Source organism: Marmota monax, unplaced genomic scaffold (assembly GCF_021218885.2).
Source record: "Marmota monax isolate L192 unplaced genomic scaffold, Marmota_monax_Labrador192_F-V1.1 WCK01_AAM20220418_F8-fsc00010, whole genome shotgun sequence".
In the NCBI taxonomy this organism is placed as follows: domain Eukaryota; kingdom Metazoa; phylum Chordata; class Mammalia; order Rodentia; family Sciuridae; genus Marmota; species Marmota monax.
In genome coordinates, this window is record NW_026692321.1 from 27,536,194 (window position 1) to 27,550,774 (window position 14,581).

The window sequence follows — 14,581 nt, forward strand, 5'->3', positions numbered from 1 at the left end:
CAGGTTCAGACCGCCCAAGGAGCCCAAGGACAAGGCTTTTCCTTGGTTCCTACCTTGCAATGTCTTGCTAGGCTGGCTCATGGAAAGAATGAAAACAGTTAGATTAAAATTCATGCTCTGACCAGTCCAATGTGATTACAGATCTCTGGCCAACCCCCCCCCCCCACTCTCTCTCTCACACACACACACACACACACATGCAGACAAAACAGTCATGGGGCAAAGCCAGGTAGGAACCTGAGCTGTCTTTCTAGCTGCTTCTTTACAGGGGGGTTCTTCATTTCCAAATCCTTGCCTTTTCATTTAGAGTGGGACAGAGTATTGAACCAAATGGCCCACTAGAAGATATCGTAGGGAAAGTGAGGACGTTGTTAAATAAACAAGGCCTTTCCCCAGTCTCCTTCCCTTGAGGTGATTTCATGCAGGGTATTTTAGAAAACCCTAAGGATCCCTAACCAGGCTCTTAGAAAACCTGAAAAGGGATACTTTATGGGCTTTATGCTTGAGGAACTCTGTTAAAATGGTAAGGCAAGCGCAGAGCCAGTTATGCTTGGGTACTTCTCTAATACAGGGATAGATGGGGCTGGGGGTGTAACTCAGTGGTACAGCATTTGCCTGGGACATGCAAGGCCCTGGATTCAATGCTGGGAGCGGGGAGCGAATAAAGGGATAGAAACACATTCTCTCTACTTCAGGAATTTCCCTCTGAATTGTGACACCTAGGCTAACTTCTCTTTGCGTCTGGGAGTTCTTCAGTGGTTTGACCCTAGAACTGGAAATGCAGCAAATTCTCTTCCTTGCAACACTGGAGAGGACTACACAGATTCAGAAAGGAAACAGCAGGATCACAGACTCTGCTCAGGACCTGTGCTAGGCACTGAGGTCACAGGGCGGTAGGATCAGGATCCAGGCCTACAATAGAGAAGAGTTCAGTCTTCTTCCTCTGGGGATAATCATCTGCTCTCCACATGGTAAAAGAGTCCTAGAAATCGTAGGCTTTGTTTTTTATATATATATATATATATATAAAATGTGAACAGGGGCTCCCTGGGTTCCCTGGTAAGGGCTAGCAACATTCATGGACTTCACAATGGTGTGCTTAAACAGGCTTAGGAATCAGAACACTGGCCAGGGCAAGAACTCCAAGACCATCTGAGACCTCAACAGGCCCATGGGACAGTTTGGAAGACCAAGCCAGGGTATTTTCTTCTCTTGTCTCCTTGACCAGGATTTCTGCTTCCTCTGCAACAACCAAAAGTGAGCCTACCACAGAGCATTCAGCAGATTGCAAAGAAAATCTGAACTAGGGTCACTGTCATTAGAGGGCAAAGTAAGGGAAGAAAGCAGTTGCTGGCTGCATGTAAAAATCAGCTGACCTTGTGTCAATCCCCTCAGGTACCCAAAAACAGGATTCTCCTGGAGTTGCCTTCCAGGAACCCATGGGAGCAGATGTCGGCCTCGGTAAGCCAACCACTGCCTACCATCCCCCCACTCTAGAAATTTGCTCTGCAGTATTTGCACATATGGATCTCCCACACCCATTCTTGGCATCTGCAGCTCAACTCCAGGTCACCAGAGTTTGGGGACATGCCAAGTTATTTTCCTTGTAAAAAATGTCTGCTTTGTCTGTTCTCGGTGCATCATACAGAACATTACCAACCCAGATACCCAAGGTCTCTTATTGTCTTATGTCCCCTTGCCAGGTACCCCACCTAAGCAGCCTCTGTACTCCCTGGCACATCCCCAGGCTGGGCTCTGGAATAAAACACAAATATGCAGACACACCACGTCAATCAGTCTGCGAAGGTGGTGGCCACAAACACAACCTCCATCTCCCATTTCTAACTCACAACCTTTAGGTTGTTTCAAGGCTGTATTCTGCCAAACGTACTTGACTCCACTCCCTTTTTTCCAGTTTCCTCATCCTCGCTCTGTTTCACCTGAGTCTGCTTCTTCTCCAATCCTCGTCATGCTCCCAGTAATTACACCCAGTCTCCTTGACCCACTCGAGGTTCTTAGTTCCCTTTTTACCCTCCTCCAGTCCTTCCCATTTCCCATGTTCCTCCCCTCCTCACCATCATCCCTACATATTTTCTCTGAGCATCTCAGACTCTCCTGTGAATTCCAAGAGTGTCCTTGCCTTGGAGAACTCTCCTAGCAGGAAGGTGCTCAGACTTAAACTAGTCATGAAAACCCTTATTCTTAACTAATTAGTCCATCGTTCCTAATTTGTCTAAACCAGTGGTTCTCAGACTGTGCTACAAGGACCCTACTTTCAGGGATTCTGTGGGGTCCTCCTTTTGACTACATCTGCATGAGGACAGATCTCCTTCATATACTTCAACAACAACAGTATATCATGACAGGTTGCAGATGTTGATATCAGATTCCAGCTGTCTTCTATTATGACATACATTGAAGAAATTAGCCATTCATTTCATTGAATGCTTCTGTTTTGGAAAACAGCCTCTTTTTCCATAAAAAAAAATGAGATTTATGATAAAATATAAAAGGTTATTTTTAATGAATTAATAGTTAAATACATTGTTAGTCGATACTTTATTTCAAATGAGAGAAGTCACAGTTTTAATTTCTAAATAATAAAAATCAATACATATAGCCCACAAAAAAGGGGGATCTTCAATAATTTCTAAGAGCACAGAGAGACTGAAACTGAGAATCTCTCAAATTTGAGAGCCTTTCAAATACATAAAACTAGACTTTATGTCTTCCTTTATGTCTCATCTTTTCCAGAATAAATTTCTCCATTCCCTCCAACAGGCCCTTACATGACTTGGCAGAACATGCTTTAACTATGCTGTAGCCTGCAAATGATTCGTGAAACAGGGCACCCAGAGCAGAGCACAATGTTTGTGTGCCAAAGAACTGCTCTCCCCCTAAAACATCTCAGGATCCACTTGGGGGGAGCTGTGTCTCAGCCTTGGCTTATCTTTTTCTGAGCATGTAATTAAAAAAGTCCTTAGGATTTTCTGTCTTCTTCTTTAGAAGCAGATGACCCCAAACTCATCTTCGTACAATTGATTTTGTGAACTCAAGTTGGACTATCACACGTGATACCCTGCACTGGCCTGAAAACCTAACCATGGAATTAATGTTGCTTCCATGAGAAAAGGTTACCAGGTCCCAAATAAACATCCCACACTGAGTCTTAGAGAGTAATTCACTTAAAAACCAAGGACTATTGATGCTTTGCTGGTATAAGGGCTTGATCCAGAACCTCAGACTGTCCCCAGTCTTCTCTGAAAGTCCCTATGCAATGGGTTGCTGGTATGGCAATGCCTTGGGCACAGCTGTAGGGCTCTGCTCTCTCATGCTTCCCATTTCAGTGCAGTGAGAGGAAATTTTTCAAGGGAAAGGTGCAGACCTCAAGACATGAAGCCAGGGGAGGGAAGAAAGGCCTGAAGGTCCTCTACCTCAAGAAGCCTCCTGTCTTTCAGATTTCTACCTTCTTCTCAAACTGTTCCCTAGCTGGGAACAGTGCTGTGTGCTTGTAATCCCAATGACTCGGGAGGCAGAGGAAGGAAGGTCAAAGCTAGCTTCAGCAACCTAGCAACTTAGTGAGATCCTGTGTCAGAATCAAAAAGGGCTAAAGTGGCCTGGTGCTTGAGCACCCCTTAGTTCAATCCTTAATACAAAATAATAATAATAATAAAAACCATACCCCAGGGGACCCAGTGGGGAAGAATGTGGAAGCTGAAGGGCCACCAGGGCTTGTCTCATAAAAGCCCTAAGGGGCCATATGTTGTAACTCCCACTTGGGTCCTGTTCTGGTGACTTCCAGCAGGGGAACAGAAGGAACTAAAACCAGTACAAAGTTCATTGCTAGGTTTTGAGGACCAGGGTTGGTTCCAGGCCCTTTTGAAGACTTAATAACCTTAGTGGGAGCTACAAGTGGCCGTGGCAGGCCTAGCTCTTCAGTGGTCTAACCGAGTACCCCGAGATGCTGAAGCCAATGACTCCTCCTCATCTGTGATTAACAGGTGGTGGTTAAATGCAAGCCCTCAGCTGCTCACTCCTCAGCTCTGCCTTTCCCTGAGCATCAGTGTCCTCTCCAATAAGACAGGGATCTTAGTTGTACCTAACTCATAGGGTCATCGTGATCTAACACTTATTCAGTGTGTGTGCCTCCCACCGAGCAAGCTCTGGATAAATGTTAGTGGTTTCTGCATTTTTACCATGGAAATTGCTCAGAATCAACACTTTTCTTAGATTTGAATATGTCATGGTATGGCCAAGTGAGGATTGTCACAAAAATAATTCCCTGGGTTTTATTTTTTCTTTTTCTTTCTTTTTTTTTTTAAAGAGGGACTTATACTTTTATACTTTTTAGAGTGATTTTATGCTCATTGATGTCCTCTGAGTCTCCTCCATGGGATAGGAAAGGACGGGTATTTATGACCTCAGAAGAAAATCACAGGTGAACTGTAGAGGTGGGGTGAACCAGGCCCAGCCTGGGATTGGCAGACCCTGGAAGGGTCTTCTGACTTCTATTTTCCCATACCACCCTGTTCCTCCTTGATGCCAGAACTCAAATATTCCCACAAATTTACTTGTTATTACTACCAAGTCCAAAAATCACCAAGTCTCAGCTGTCCAAATATTTTTTAGCCCTCAGCTTTTAGATGAAGGTGATTTGGTTCAAACTTGTCCCAAACAAGACAAAAGTAGCATTAATGGAAAGACAGTTTTCCAGAAGAAGTAGGAGACTTGGAAATCCCTGATGTCAGGGTTTTTTTACCTCCTGATAAAATATTAGAGCACCCAGAATTATAAATTCTAATCTTCATGACATTTAAAGAAAGGGGGCTTGAGAAAAGACAGAGGCTACCAGCACCAATTTTTAGGAAAGGAGCAGTGTATCTCTTCACCAGTAGGTGGCAATAGAGTCATAAAGCTAAAGAAGCAAGAGTGTTTAAATCATAAATATTTTGAACGTGGAGTCCATCTCATCCACCCTGCTAATGTTATTTACTAAGAAATTAAGGTCCACAACAGAAGGTACATGACTTGCTCAAGGCCACACACCTGGGTAATGACTGAGTCCAGTTAAACAGGTCTCACCATGAAACTAGAATGTGCAAAACAAATTGCCCTTCAGAATTGCCCGGCATCTTAATCACATACTGAAAAAAGATTTCTTCTTTTGAGTGTATTAATGACTTCAGCCAGATGGAAAGTAAATAGGCTTTAAGAAATGAAGCACTTGATCATGCGGCTCAGCCTTCTAATAGAGGAAAAGAGACAGAGCTGGGGCCGGGGAACAGCAATCTTTGTGTTCTTATGAGGTTCCCTGACATGTTTGTGTTGCCTCTGAGCCTCTCTCAACAACAATCCCCCCAAATGGATCAAGGGTTATTTGGTAAGAATCGCCCCCTCCCCTCTACCCTTTCTGCGTCATCAGCAGATGGTGGTGAAAGACAGTGAACATCTTGTCCCATGTAGAATCCAGGTGCCAAGTTGCTTTATTCCGCTTAAGGCACACAAATAAGGAGCTGAAACTCAAAAAACAAGTGAACTAACTGCCTGCTCCCTGAAGGGCCTGATTAGCTCTGTGTAGTTCTAAGGAAGAGAATTCAAACAGGTGGGACAGATGTACTTAAAATATTAAGCACATACTGAGTGCTTAATAAGTATGGGGTGGGGTGGATGGATGAATTGATAGATGGAAAAAGATTCAAGTCAAAAGGTTTCAGATTGCTACATTGAAATTTTTTCTCACAGTCTCAATAATCCAAGAAAGAATAAACATAATCCTACTTTTATTGTCTATATCATGAGTTTCCTGTCTCTGGAGATATTAAAGCACCAACCAGCCAGTTACTTGACAGGGATGTTGTAGGAGCAGGCTGAGAGGGTGCTTTGGACTAGATGAGCTTCTAAGGTCCTTTAGAATCCTAGGATTTCTGTTCCATTATTCTTGGTGTCCAAAGAAAGAAAAGAAAGAGATGGTGATGTTTATGCCTTTGGCTTCCAGAGCTTGAGATGAGATAATCACACACATTTCAGGTTGCTTCATCAAAAATTCTGATGCCACGCTCCTTCACTCATCTTTCTGCCAAAATTGGGGAACATCATCCCGGCCGTTCACTTGAGTGTTTTTGCTGGGTTGGTTTGAATAACAAGTTTGTTTCTTTTTAATTTTGAAAATCAGGAGAAATGGACTTATGGAAGCCTGGACCAGTCCTTTTAGATGCAGGTAATTCTACAGACCAACCTCTCTGCATGGCTGTATGGAGACACAGGATTACAGAACATGGAGGGTCTAGGAATCCAGCTGGTGGCAGGAGAAGCCCATTGATCCAGAGCAGCCTTTGTAATGGCCTCCACCTGGGACATTGAGGTCCTGTGGAGGACACTAAAACCTCAACTAGGAAGGCCTGGAGTAAGAGACTAAGAAAAGAAAGGAAATACGTAGACAAAAAGCCAGAAGGGAATTGGTTCCCCACTCCAAAATGCATTCAGACCCTCATTCCCTCCCGATCACACATTGTCAGGTTTTCCCCTCACCTGAGTGGGTGTTGTTGTTTACTGCACTGAATGTTTGAAACTCCCACAAACAGAGCCTTCCAGCTCTCTTGGAAGATGTTACTGATAGAATCAGGTGGAGAGGACTCGATCCCTGAACTTGTTTTTCTCCCCCTCCCTACCAAGTAGAGCCTTGGGGTGTTTCCCCGAGAGATTTTTTTTCTGGCAGAGAGATGCTGTTAAACACCCAAGGAGAAAATTTTAAATGATGTGAAGACGTAGGGTGAGCTAGCTGACCTTTAATGGGAAGATGAAATCATGTGCTTCACAAACTGGAAAAAATAACGAGCCAGGAGAAAGCACACTGCAGCTAAGAGCAAGGGCAGAGACCAGCACCCTCCTCACGGGGCTTCCAGCCATCCTGGAAACAGGGAGACCCACTTCTGATGCTGTGCATTTGCTCTGCCTGGGAAACTCATTGGTCTCACCAAGCTTGAGAGAATTCCCATTTATTGCCTTTATTTCCTTGAATGGTATACTTGTGAATTTGGCTCCAAGTAAATGGCTCTAAAGAACCACCCCCACCTCTGCCAGAGTGAAACTCACCTTACATGCAGCCTCTCCAAGCAAGAACTTGTTTGTGTCTGTACCTCCAAACTTTTGGGTGGAGAGGATGCATCCTGCACCCTCTTATTTGAGTTGATTTTTTCTGAGCTCTTCCCCTCTAGTCTATATCCAACCACCTTTAGATTGCCCTCATGTGTCTTACTCATCTCTGTTTTTTGCCTCAATCACTACATGTTGATGGAAGACCCACATGTGATGGTTTGTATAAGCCAGACACATTTCCTGACCTCAAGATGTTCAGAATTTTACAGAGGGATCATTTGTACTTGCAAAGTGCTTAATGCTTTCAGATAAGGAAACTAAGACTCAAATAGAATAAGTTAAAATAAGAGTAGATCTCAAGTCTCCTGATTTCAATCCTCTGCCCCAGCCCCCAACAGAGTACTATCTTTAGTAGGCTGTTAGTAAATATTAATTTACTCTTATTTTTCTCAGAATGGGGGGGTAGTGTAGAGAAGAGTTAGCTATCAGCCAAGCCCCTGAGCTGGGCATGAATATCCATTCTGTCCCTGTCTCTGGCATCAGGCCAGATGTTTCCTGTGCTGGTAAGTCACCAAAAGTTTTACTGTTCTTTCCAGGATTTATTCCAAAAGAAGAATTAAGCACACAGTCTTCGGAGCCAGTATCCCAGGGAGATCCAAGTAAGTTAATTGACAACTAGCAACCCATGACAGTTTTGACATTTGATCTGTTCTCTCTCTTCTCTACCTATTCACTCCCACCCAAACTTGCCTTTCTCCTACCATGGATCTATTTATCTCCTCTCTTCTGTCACTTTGTTCTAAGAAGAAAAGGAAACTTTTGAAAGATTTAAACAACTGTGTGCACGAGGGGGAGAGGATCCAGTTTTTTAAATATTGCTATGGCCACAAGGTGAAGAATAACAAGGAATTGGGGAGACAAGGATGAATGAGCGGAATGAACAGGCAGATCAGCAGGAGCTGTGGTATCATGGAGGTGATGGCAGCTGGCTTGGAACTGGGAGTCGTGATGGTGAGAAATGGGCAGATTCAAGAGATGTAGAAAAGGAAGAATCTATAGGGTTGGGGTGGAAATACGAGAGAGGGAACAGTTAAAAATGATCTGAATAACTAGGTAAATAGCATTGCAATGAGGAACACAGGATGGAGCGTGTTTGGAAGCTGGGAGATCATTTGTCTCTCCTCTGATTGTCCATGAGGCACTCAGCCTAAGAGATGATTACTCAGATCCAATATTTGACTAGAACAGCCCAGTCAAATATTTAGAGTTGGGGTTAGAGCAAGATGGCAACTGGGTAAGATCCTCTGGTGATCATGTTCTCATGGACACACCAAGTTGAACAGCTACACACACACCAAACTGCTTTCACAAGAGCTAAGGAACTCAGGTTACCACTTAGTACTCTGACCTTTTTTCTCAAAGAATAATCCTCCACCTACTCCTCCTCCTCATCATCATCATGAATGTTTAATAGTTATTAAGATGCATGAGAATAAACAAAAGAAATTTAGAGTTGGAAGATAAAGAAATATGGTTCAAAACAGAAAATGTGACCAAGGGAGATAAGGAAGAAATAGAGGATTTGAACTTGAAGAACTGCATTAGGTGGAGAAGACACTGGAAAATACCAGGAAGGAGGGACCAGAGAAAGAGAAGAAAACCGGAAAGGTGTAATATCTTGAAAGTTACCAAAAGAAAGCACTTGCAGATTCCTCTAGAAAATCTCTACCAGTCAGCCACCAGTGGCCTGTGAATCTGTTCTGCTGCATGTGAGAACCACCTGAAAACATTTTTAAAATTAGAGATCCTGCTTTCTAAAGCCTCACCTACTATGTCAAACTCTCCATATACCTTGCTACTCCATGTGGAGTCTGGGGACCAGCATCATTGGCATCTCTCAGGAGCTTATAACAAGTGTATAATCTGAGACTCCACCCCAGACCTACTGATTCTACAAGTGATACCTGCAAATGATCTCTTTGCACATTAAGACTTGAGAAGCACTACCCAGAGTGAGTCCAGGCATCATCATTTATGGAAACAGCATAAGCAACTCTGATACATACATGACTCTGATATGTATCCAGGGTTAAGAAACTCTGGCCTGATATATTGGACAATACAAAGCATTAATCTATGGAATTGTACCATGCAGAATTGGACCAAACAATTTTTAAAAATCATTGATTCCTGCAGACATTATATTTTACCTTTTCTTTCTTGTCCTCCAAACTCTGTTCTCTGTGATCATAAAAAATCATTCACTCTGAACATTCCACAGCCCAGTTCTACCCATCAGTCATCTTCAGATCAGCATGGTTTCATGTCAATATGAGAAAGCCAGCAGGTCTTAACCAGCATTTGCCAGAAGTTGGAACCATTGTCATTAAAACATCTTGGAAAAGGGGAGCAACCTTTCCCAAGCATCAACTCTGTATCCACCCTCAGGCCAGGGAAGTAGAGAACTAAGCAAATAGAGAAATATGACACTTCCGTAACACCTAACTATGAAATGACTGTGTCATCCTGTACATAGCTCAAGATGTTAAAAAAAAAAAAATAAGAAGGGAAAATTATCATGTACTTTCTTCTTTTAAAATAAATGGAAGAAATTCCCCTTTAGCCCTTATTCTCACTGTTGTTTTAAGTTATTTTAAAAGGCATATCGAACTAATCTGCTGACATCGGAAGAAAAATCCCTGTTGAGGAGTGTTCTCAAACTTTACTGTGTCCATGAATCACTTAGGGATCTTATTAAAATGCAGATCTGATTCTGTAGATTTGAATGGAGTGTCCGAAGGTCCACATTTCTAACCAACCCTCTGTGTTGGTGGGCGGCAAGCCCTGAAGAACACCACTGCCACCTTCTGGCAATAATTTACATTGCAAGGTTTACCTAGGAAAGTGAGTTGGCCCTGTTGGAGGAAAAAACAGATGAGAAGCTGCACAGCAGTACTACTTCACTTTATCCCAGGATTTAGTGATATCTTTAAATTCTACATCTGACTTTATTTACTTCTTCTAATCTTCATCTCAAAGATCATGTTTGGATATAGGCAGTTTGAGGGGCAGCAGAGGACAGGGGAAGCCAGCTGATCAGAAGTATTGATAGGCCTTGAACATCCAGTGCAGGCAGACCAGAGAGGAAAGTTTTGAGATCTGCAGATGAGCCAGGGCACAGACCAGTGCCCTGCTTCCAGATGGAACAGAGGCAGACAGACCCAGAGAGGTCCCTGTCATCTCCTCCTTCTCAAAATCATCTCTAGGTTTGGCTGTCATGCAGTCACTGCAAGATAATAAAACACATTCTCAGATATAACTTTCCTCTTTCATCCATAGACTGCAGTGTCACCCATCCATAGATATTCACATCAATTCTCCTACCTGAAACTCAACTCATGTTCACTTACTGCTTCCATTTCAAATAATAACAAACCTGCTTATGGAGCCTCTCTTCCTAGAGATGGGAAGACTGCAGTCCCACAGCAGCATATGGTGTACAGAACATGGGCAATCACGCACATCTGAGGGAGATGCAGGCTTGCATGGGCGACTGATCCCCACCCACAAGGACAGTATGAATCTCCATGTTCTCTTGGATATTCCAGCCCAGAAATTCCTTTCTCTCTCTTTTTTTTCTTTATATGGAACTCTGTTTTGAAATATTTTTGTCTCCCAAACTGCAATTGTTTAATAATTCATTCTTCATTTTTTTAAAATCATAGGGATATACAGCTCCCAATAAGAACCTCTGGTCAGTGTTGAATAATCAACTTTATCATACTGAGATGATAATGGAGAGTTTAAAAAAAACACACACTAATTTCTGATATCCTGTGTGGCTTTTCACTGATTCCTATTAGCATTAGAAAAGTTGAAAATAGCTTACAACCCCACCATTGCCTCTACCTGTATCATAACTTTTATCTATGTAGTGTCCCCCTGTTCCCATCATTTCACTTTCTATGATTTCAGCTACCCACAATCAACCATGGCCCAAAATATTAAATGGAAAATTCCAGAAATAACCAATCCATGAGGTTTTTGTTTGTTTGGTACTGGGGATTGAACTCAGGGCCTTATGCATGTAAGGCAAGCACTCTACCAACTGAGGTATATTCCCTGCCCTAAAGTAAATTTTAGCACAGTCTATTGTTATATCTTTTCTGTTTTATTCTTGCAAATTTCTTACTGTGCCTAATTTATAAATTTAACCATAACATAGGTATGTGCATACAGGGGGAAATGCAGTATATATAAGTATCAGTGCTATCTGTGGTTTCAGGTATCTTCTTGAGGTCCTGAAACATGCCCCATGTAGAGACAAGGAAGGACCACTGTATCTGCAGAGGTCCAGAAATCCTAAGCCAGGACAACTACCCCCGTCTTTTCACAATTAAAGGGAAAAAAATACATAATCATAAACAAGTGCTGATATCATATAGGTAGATATGGATAATTCCTTTGGTTACTTCATCTGGGGAAGCAGGTTAGTATCTACTTCTTATCCTGCAGTTCCTACTGTCTGCTTAGCACTGGGCTTCGGGTTCTTTCACACTTTTATAAAGACCTGACACATATTTCAAAAAAGTTAAGATGAAAGTAAAAGGCCACAAGTTTTTCAGACTCAGTTTTGGTGAATTCCCATGTCTGAGAGTCTGCATTTCTATGATCTGAGCCTGGGAATCCACTCTGAGGGTTTTCCCAAGCTAGATAGGGGTATCACTATCTGATCCAGAGAGTTCTAAAACAGTTATGGAAACAAGTGTGAGCACATGTATCCAGGACCTGGTGTTCAGGGCAATTGTCAGGAGATAGAGAAATGAGTACATCTGCACCACTACCTCTTTTCCACTCTCTTCTCCTTGAAATCCCATGGGCTAGCAGAGAAAGAAAGGAACACAAACCCCAGGAAGATACAATGGGAGAGAACCAGAATAATAGAGTCTTTTTTCATTCCTCAGACTGCAAAGTAGACTTGTCATTTTTAATTGATGGGAGCTCCGGCATTGGCAAACGTCGATTCCAAATCCAGAAGCAATTCCTGGCTGACATCGCCCAGGCCCTTGACATTGGCCCTGCTGGTCCTCTGATGGGTGTGGTTCAGTATGGGTAAGTGCAGTGAATGTTCTGAATCCAGAGGCCAAGTGATGCTGCATGCTTAAGTCACCAGTGCCAACATGTCAGAGCATAGATTTGTCCTCTTCCCTAATGCAAGTGTAAATGAAAAACAGAAGCCTTTGGTATGCTATTTAAGAAATCTTAGCTTTCCTGAAGGGAAGGAGAGGCTAATAAACGTTTGTGAGTAAATAGCATTTGCACTCATGATTCATAGAATATTTATTTGGAAAAGGAGAGCTCAGTACAAGTCTCAGCCTCTAACAAACTCATGTGGCCTTTGGCTAGCCTTTGCCTCTCTGTTCTTCTGTAGATGAGGAAGGTTAAGTCTTCTTTTAACCTTAACAATTGGAAATTTGTTTGAGGGGCTGCACCCTGAGCTACAGTCTATCCACCTGTAGGTAAGACCTAGAGGGCAGGTGCTTCTGGTTGCGCTTTCTCTTTTCTCCATATCACCCTGGGGCTCTGCACTGATACCAGAAAAGCTCACCAGGCAATGGGGAAGGACAAGAGTGGAGAGCTATGGCCCCATCACTCAACTGATCATGGAGGTGACTGTCCCCAATCTGCTTTATTATTTTACTTAGAAATTAAGGAGTCATATTATCATTCCAAACTCAACCTTCTTTTCTGTTGTTTAGGATAATAAATGAACCTTAATTTAAATATGAAGAGGTTTCACCCTAAAACAGATATACAGATATTGACAGATCATGAACAATCAAGGGAGAGAACATGCATCAATCCAAGATTCACATTTCAAATAGGCAGTCATTTGATGAGCAGTTATTGAGAGCAAGATAATTATCATGCCTTCCACAAAGGACCTTTGGGCACCACATGGTGACCTTCCCCCTACTCCCACCCCCACACCCGGATCTGCAGTTTAGCCCTTGGAAGTGGAAACTAACAAAGGCTTTGATGCTTCTTGCCCCAAAGCTCTAGCCACAGCTTCTTCAGGCCTGAAAAGTAAAAGCTTCCATACCTCACAGCACCCAAAGGGACCCCAGACCCTTCAGAGGTTTCTGGAAAACATTTTAAATGAAGATGTGTATCAAAGACATTAGGATATCTATTTTCAGGCTATCAAGAAAAATAAACAAAAGTGCTTTCAAAGAAAAACTACAAGGTTTATATTTTTAGAATTAAATTTCAATAGCACATTTAGTTCTATCTTCTGTTCCTATCAGGAAAAATTAGTTAACTGGCATTAATATGTAGTCAATTATCTAAAAATAACTAATTGCTGCAAATGCTACCTCTTGATGTCAAATGATCTATCTTGAGGCTCTTGACTTGAAATAAGAAAAGAAGGGTTTGGGGGAAGGGTATTTTTGTTGTTGATGTTGTTTTCTTGTTTTCAAAATGCCAAACTATTTTCATCTCAGTATTACATTTTAAGATAGAAAATAGATATCAGGCTTTTCCATAGGGAGATAATGTAAGTATTTTAACGACAGATGTCCCTAGTCAATTCTTCTTGGGAGGTTCAAAGCTTCATGTGTTATCTTGCATTAAAAATTGTTGCTTTAAAAGCTTGTATATCGCAAGATTTATAGTATGGTATGAAAATAAGGTGCTGAATATGTCAAGGAAAAGAAAAATAGCATAAGGAGAATGTTGTGTGCAAATGAGAATGTGAATTAAAGAGCAAACATGGCAGAGAAGGAAAACCAGAAGTTTCCTTCTCCCCTGCTGTGATTTGAATGTGCCCCCAGTTCATGTGTGGGAAACTTAATCCCCAATGCAGCAGCACTAGGAGGTGTGACTTTTAAGAGGTGAGTAGGAATGGATTAATGCATTATCCACAGAACCAATTAATTATCAAAAGGGTGGGGTTGTTACAGAAGCAAGTTTGTTGGGTCCCCCCTTACTCTTGCCCTTGCTCTCTTGAACTTTCTTACCCTTCCGCCTTCCACCATGGGATGATACAGCACAAAGGCTCTAGCCAGATGTGGGCTTGTCAAGTTTGAACTTCTCAGCCTCCAGAACTGTAGGAACTTTTCTTAATAAATTACCTAGCCTGTAGTATTCCATATAGCAACTCAAAGACTAAGACATCCCCCCTAAATTTTCTTCTGCTTTTCCTAACACAATTACCATTTGCAAGAAAGAATTGACTTTCATGCTTTCCAGTTTCACTTGCTAAACATTCCTTGCGATCTGCATTTTTTTTTTCCATCCAGGGTCCTTATTAATTTAAAGCACATAAGGGAAATGTGTGTGTTTTCCTCCCTTTCACGCTCACATGAACTAATCCATCATCTTCACCTTGCCTTGGTAATGGTATGGAGAAGAAAGCACAATGAACTGCTGACGGGAGACCTGGGTTCTGGCCTTGGCTCTGTTGTGTGACCCTAAGCGAGTC

General features: G+C 42.3%; 1 protein-coding gene across 2 annotated transcripts in view; it reads left to right on the forward strand.

Moving 5' to 3' along the window:
• Vit (vitrin) overlaps positions 1 to 14,581 on the forward strand; it is a 113,081-nt gene that overhangs the window by 78,052 nt on the left and 20,448 nt on the right. The window contains exons 8-11 of one of the 2 annotated variants that reach the window (XM_046441708.2): positions 1,396 to 1,461; positions 6,173 to 6,217; positions 7,692 to 7,754; positions 12,060 to 12,207. In XM_046441708.2, the coding sequence (XP_046297664.1) occupies positions 1,396 to 1,461; positions 6,173 to 6,217; positions 7,692 to 7,754; positions 12,060 to 12,207 (322 nt within the window). The remainder of the gene's footprint in view (positions 1 to 1,395; positions 1,462 to 6,172; positions 6,218 to 7,691; positions 7,755 to 12,059; positions 12,208 to 14,581) is intronic. The other variant, XM_046441709.2, reaches the window with a different exon arrangement.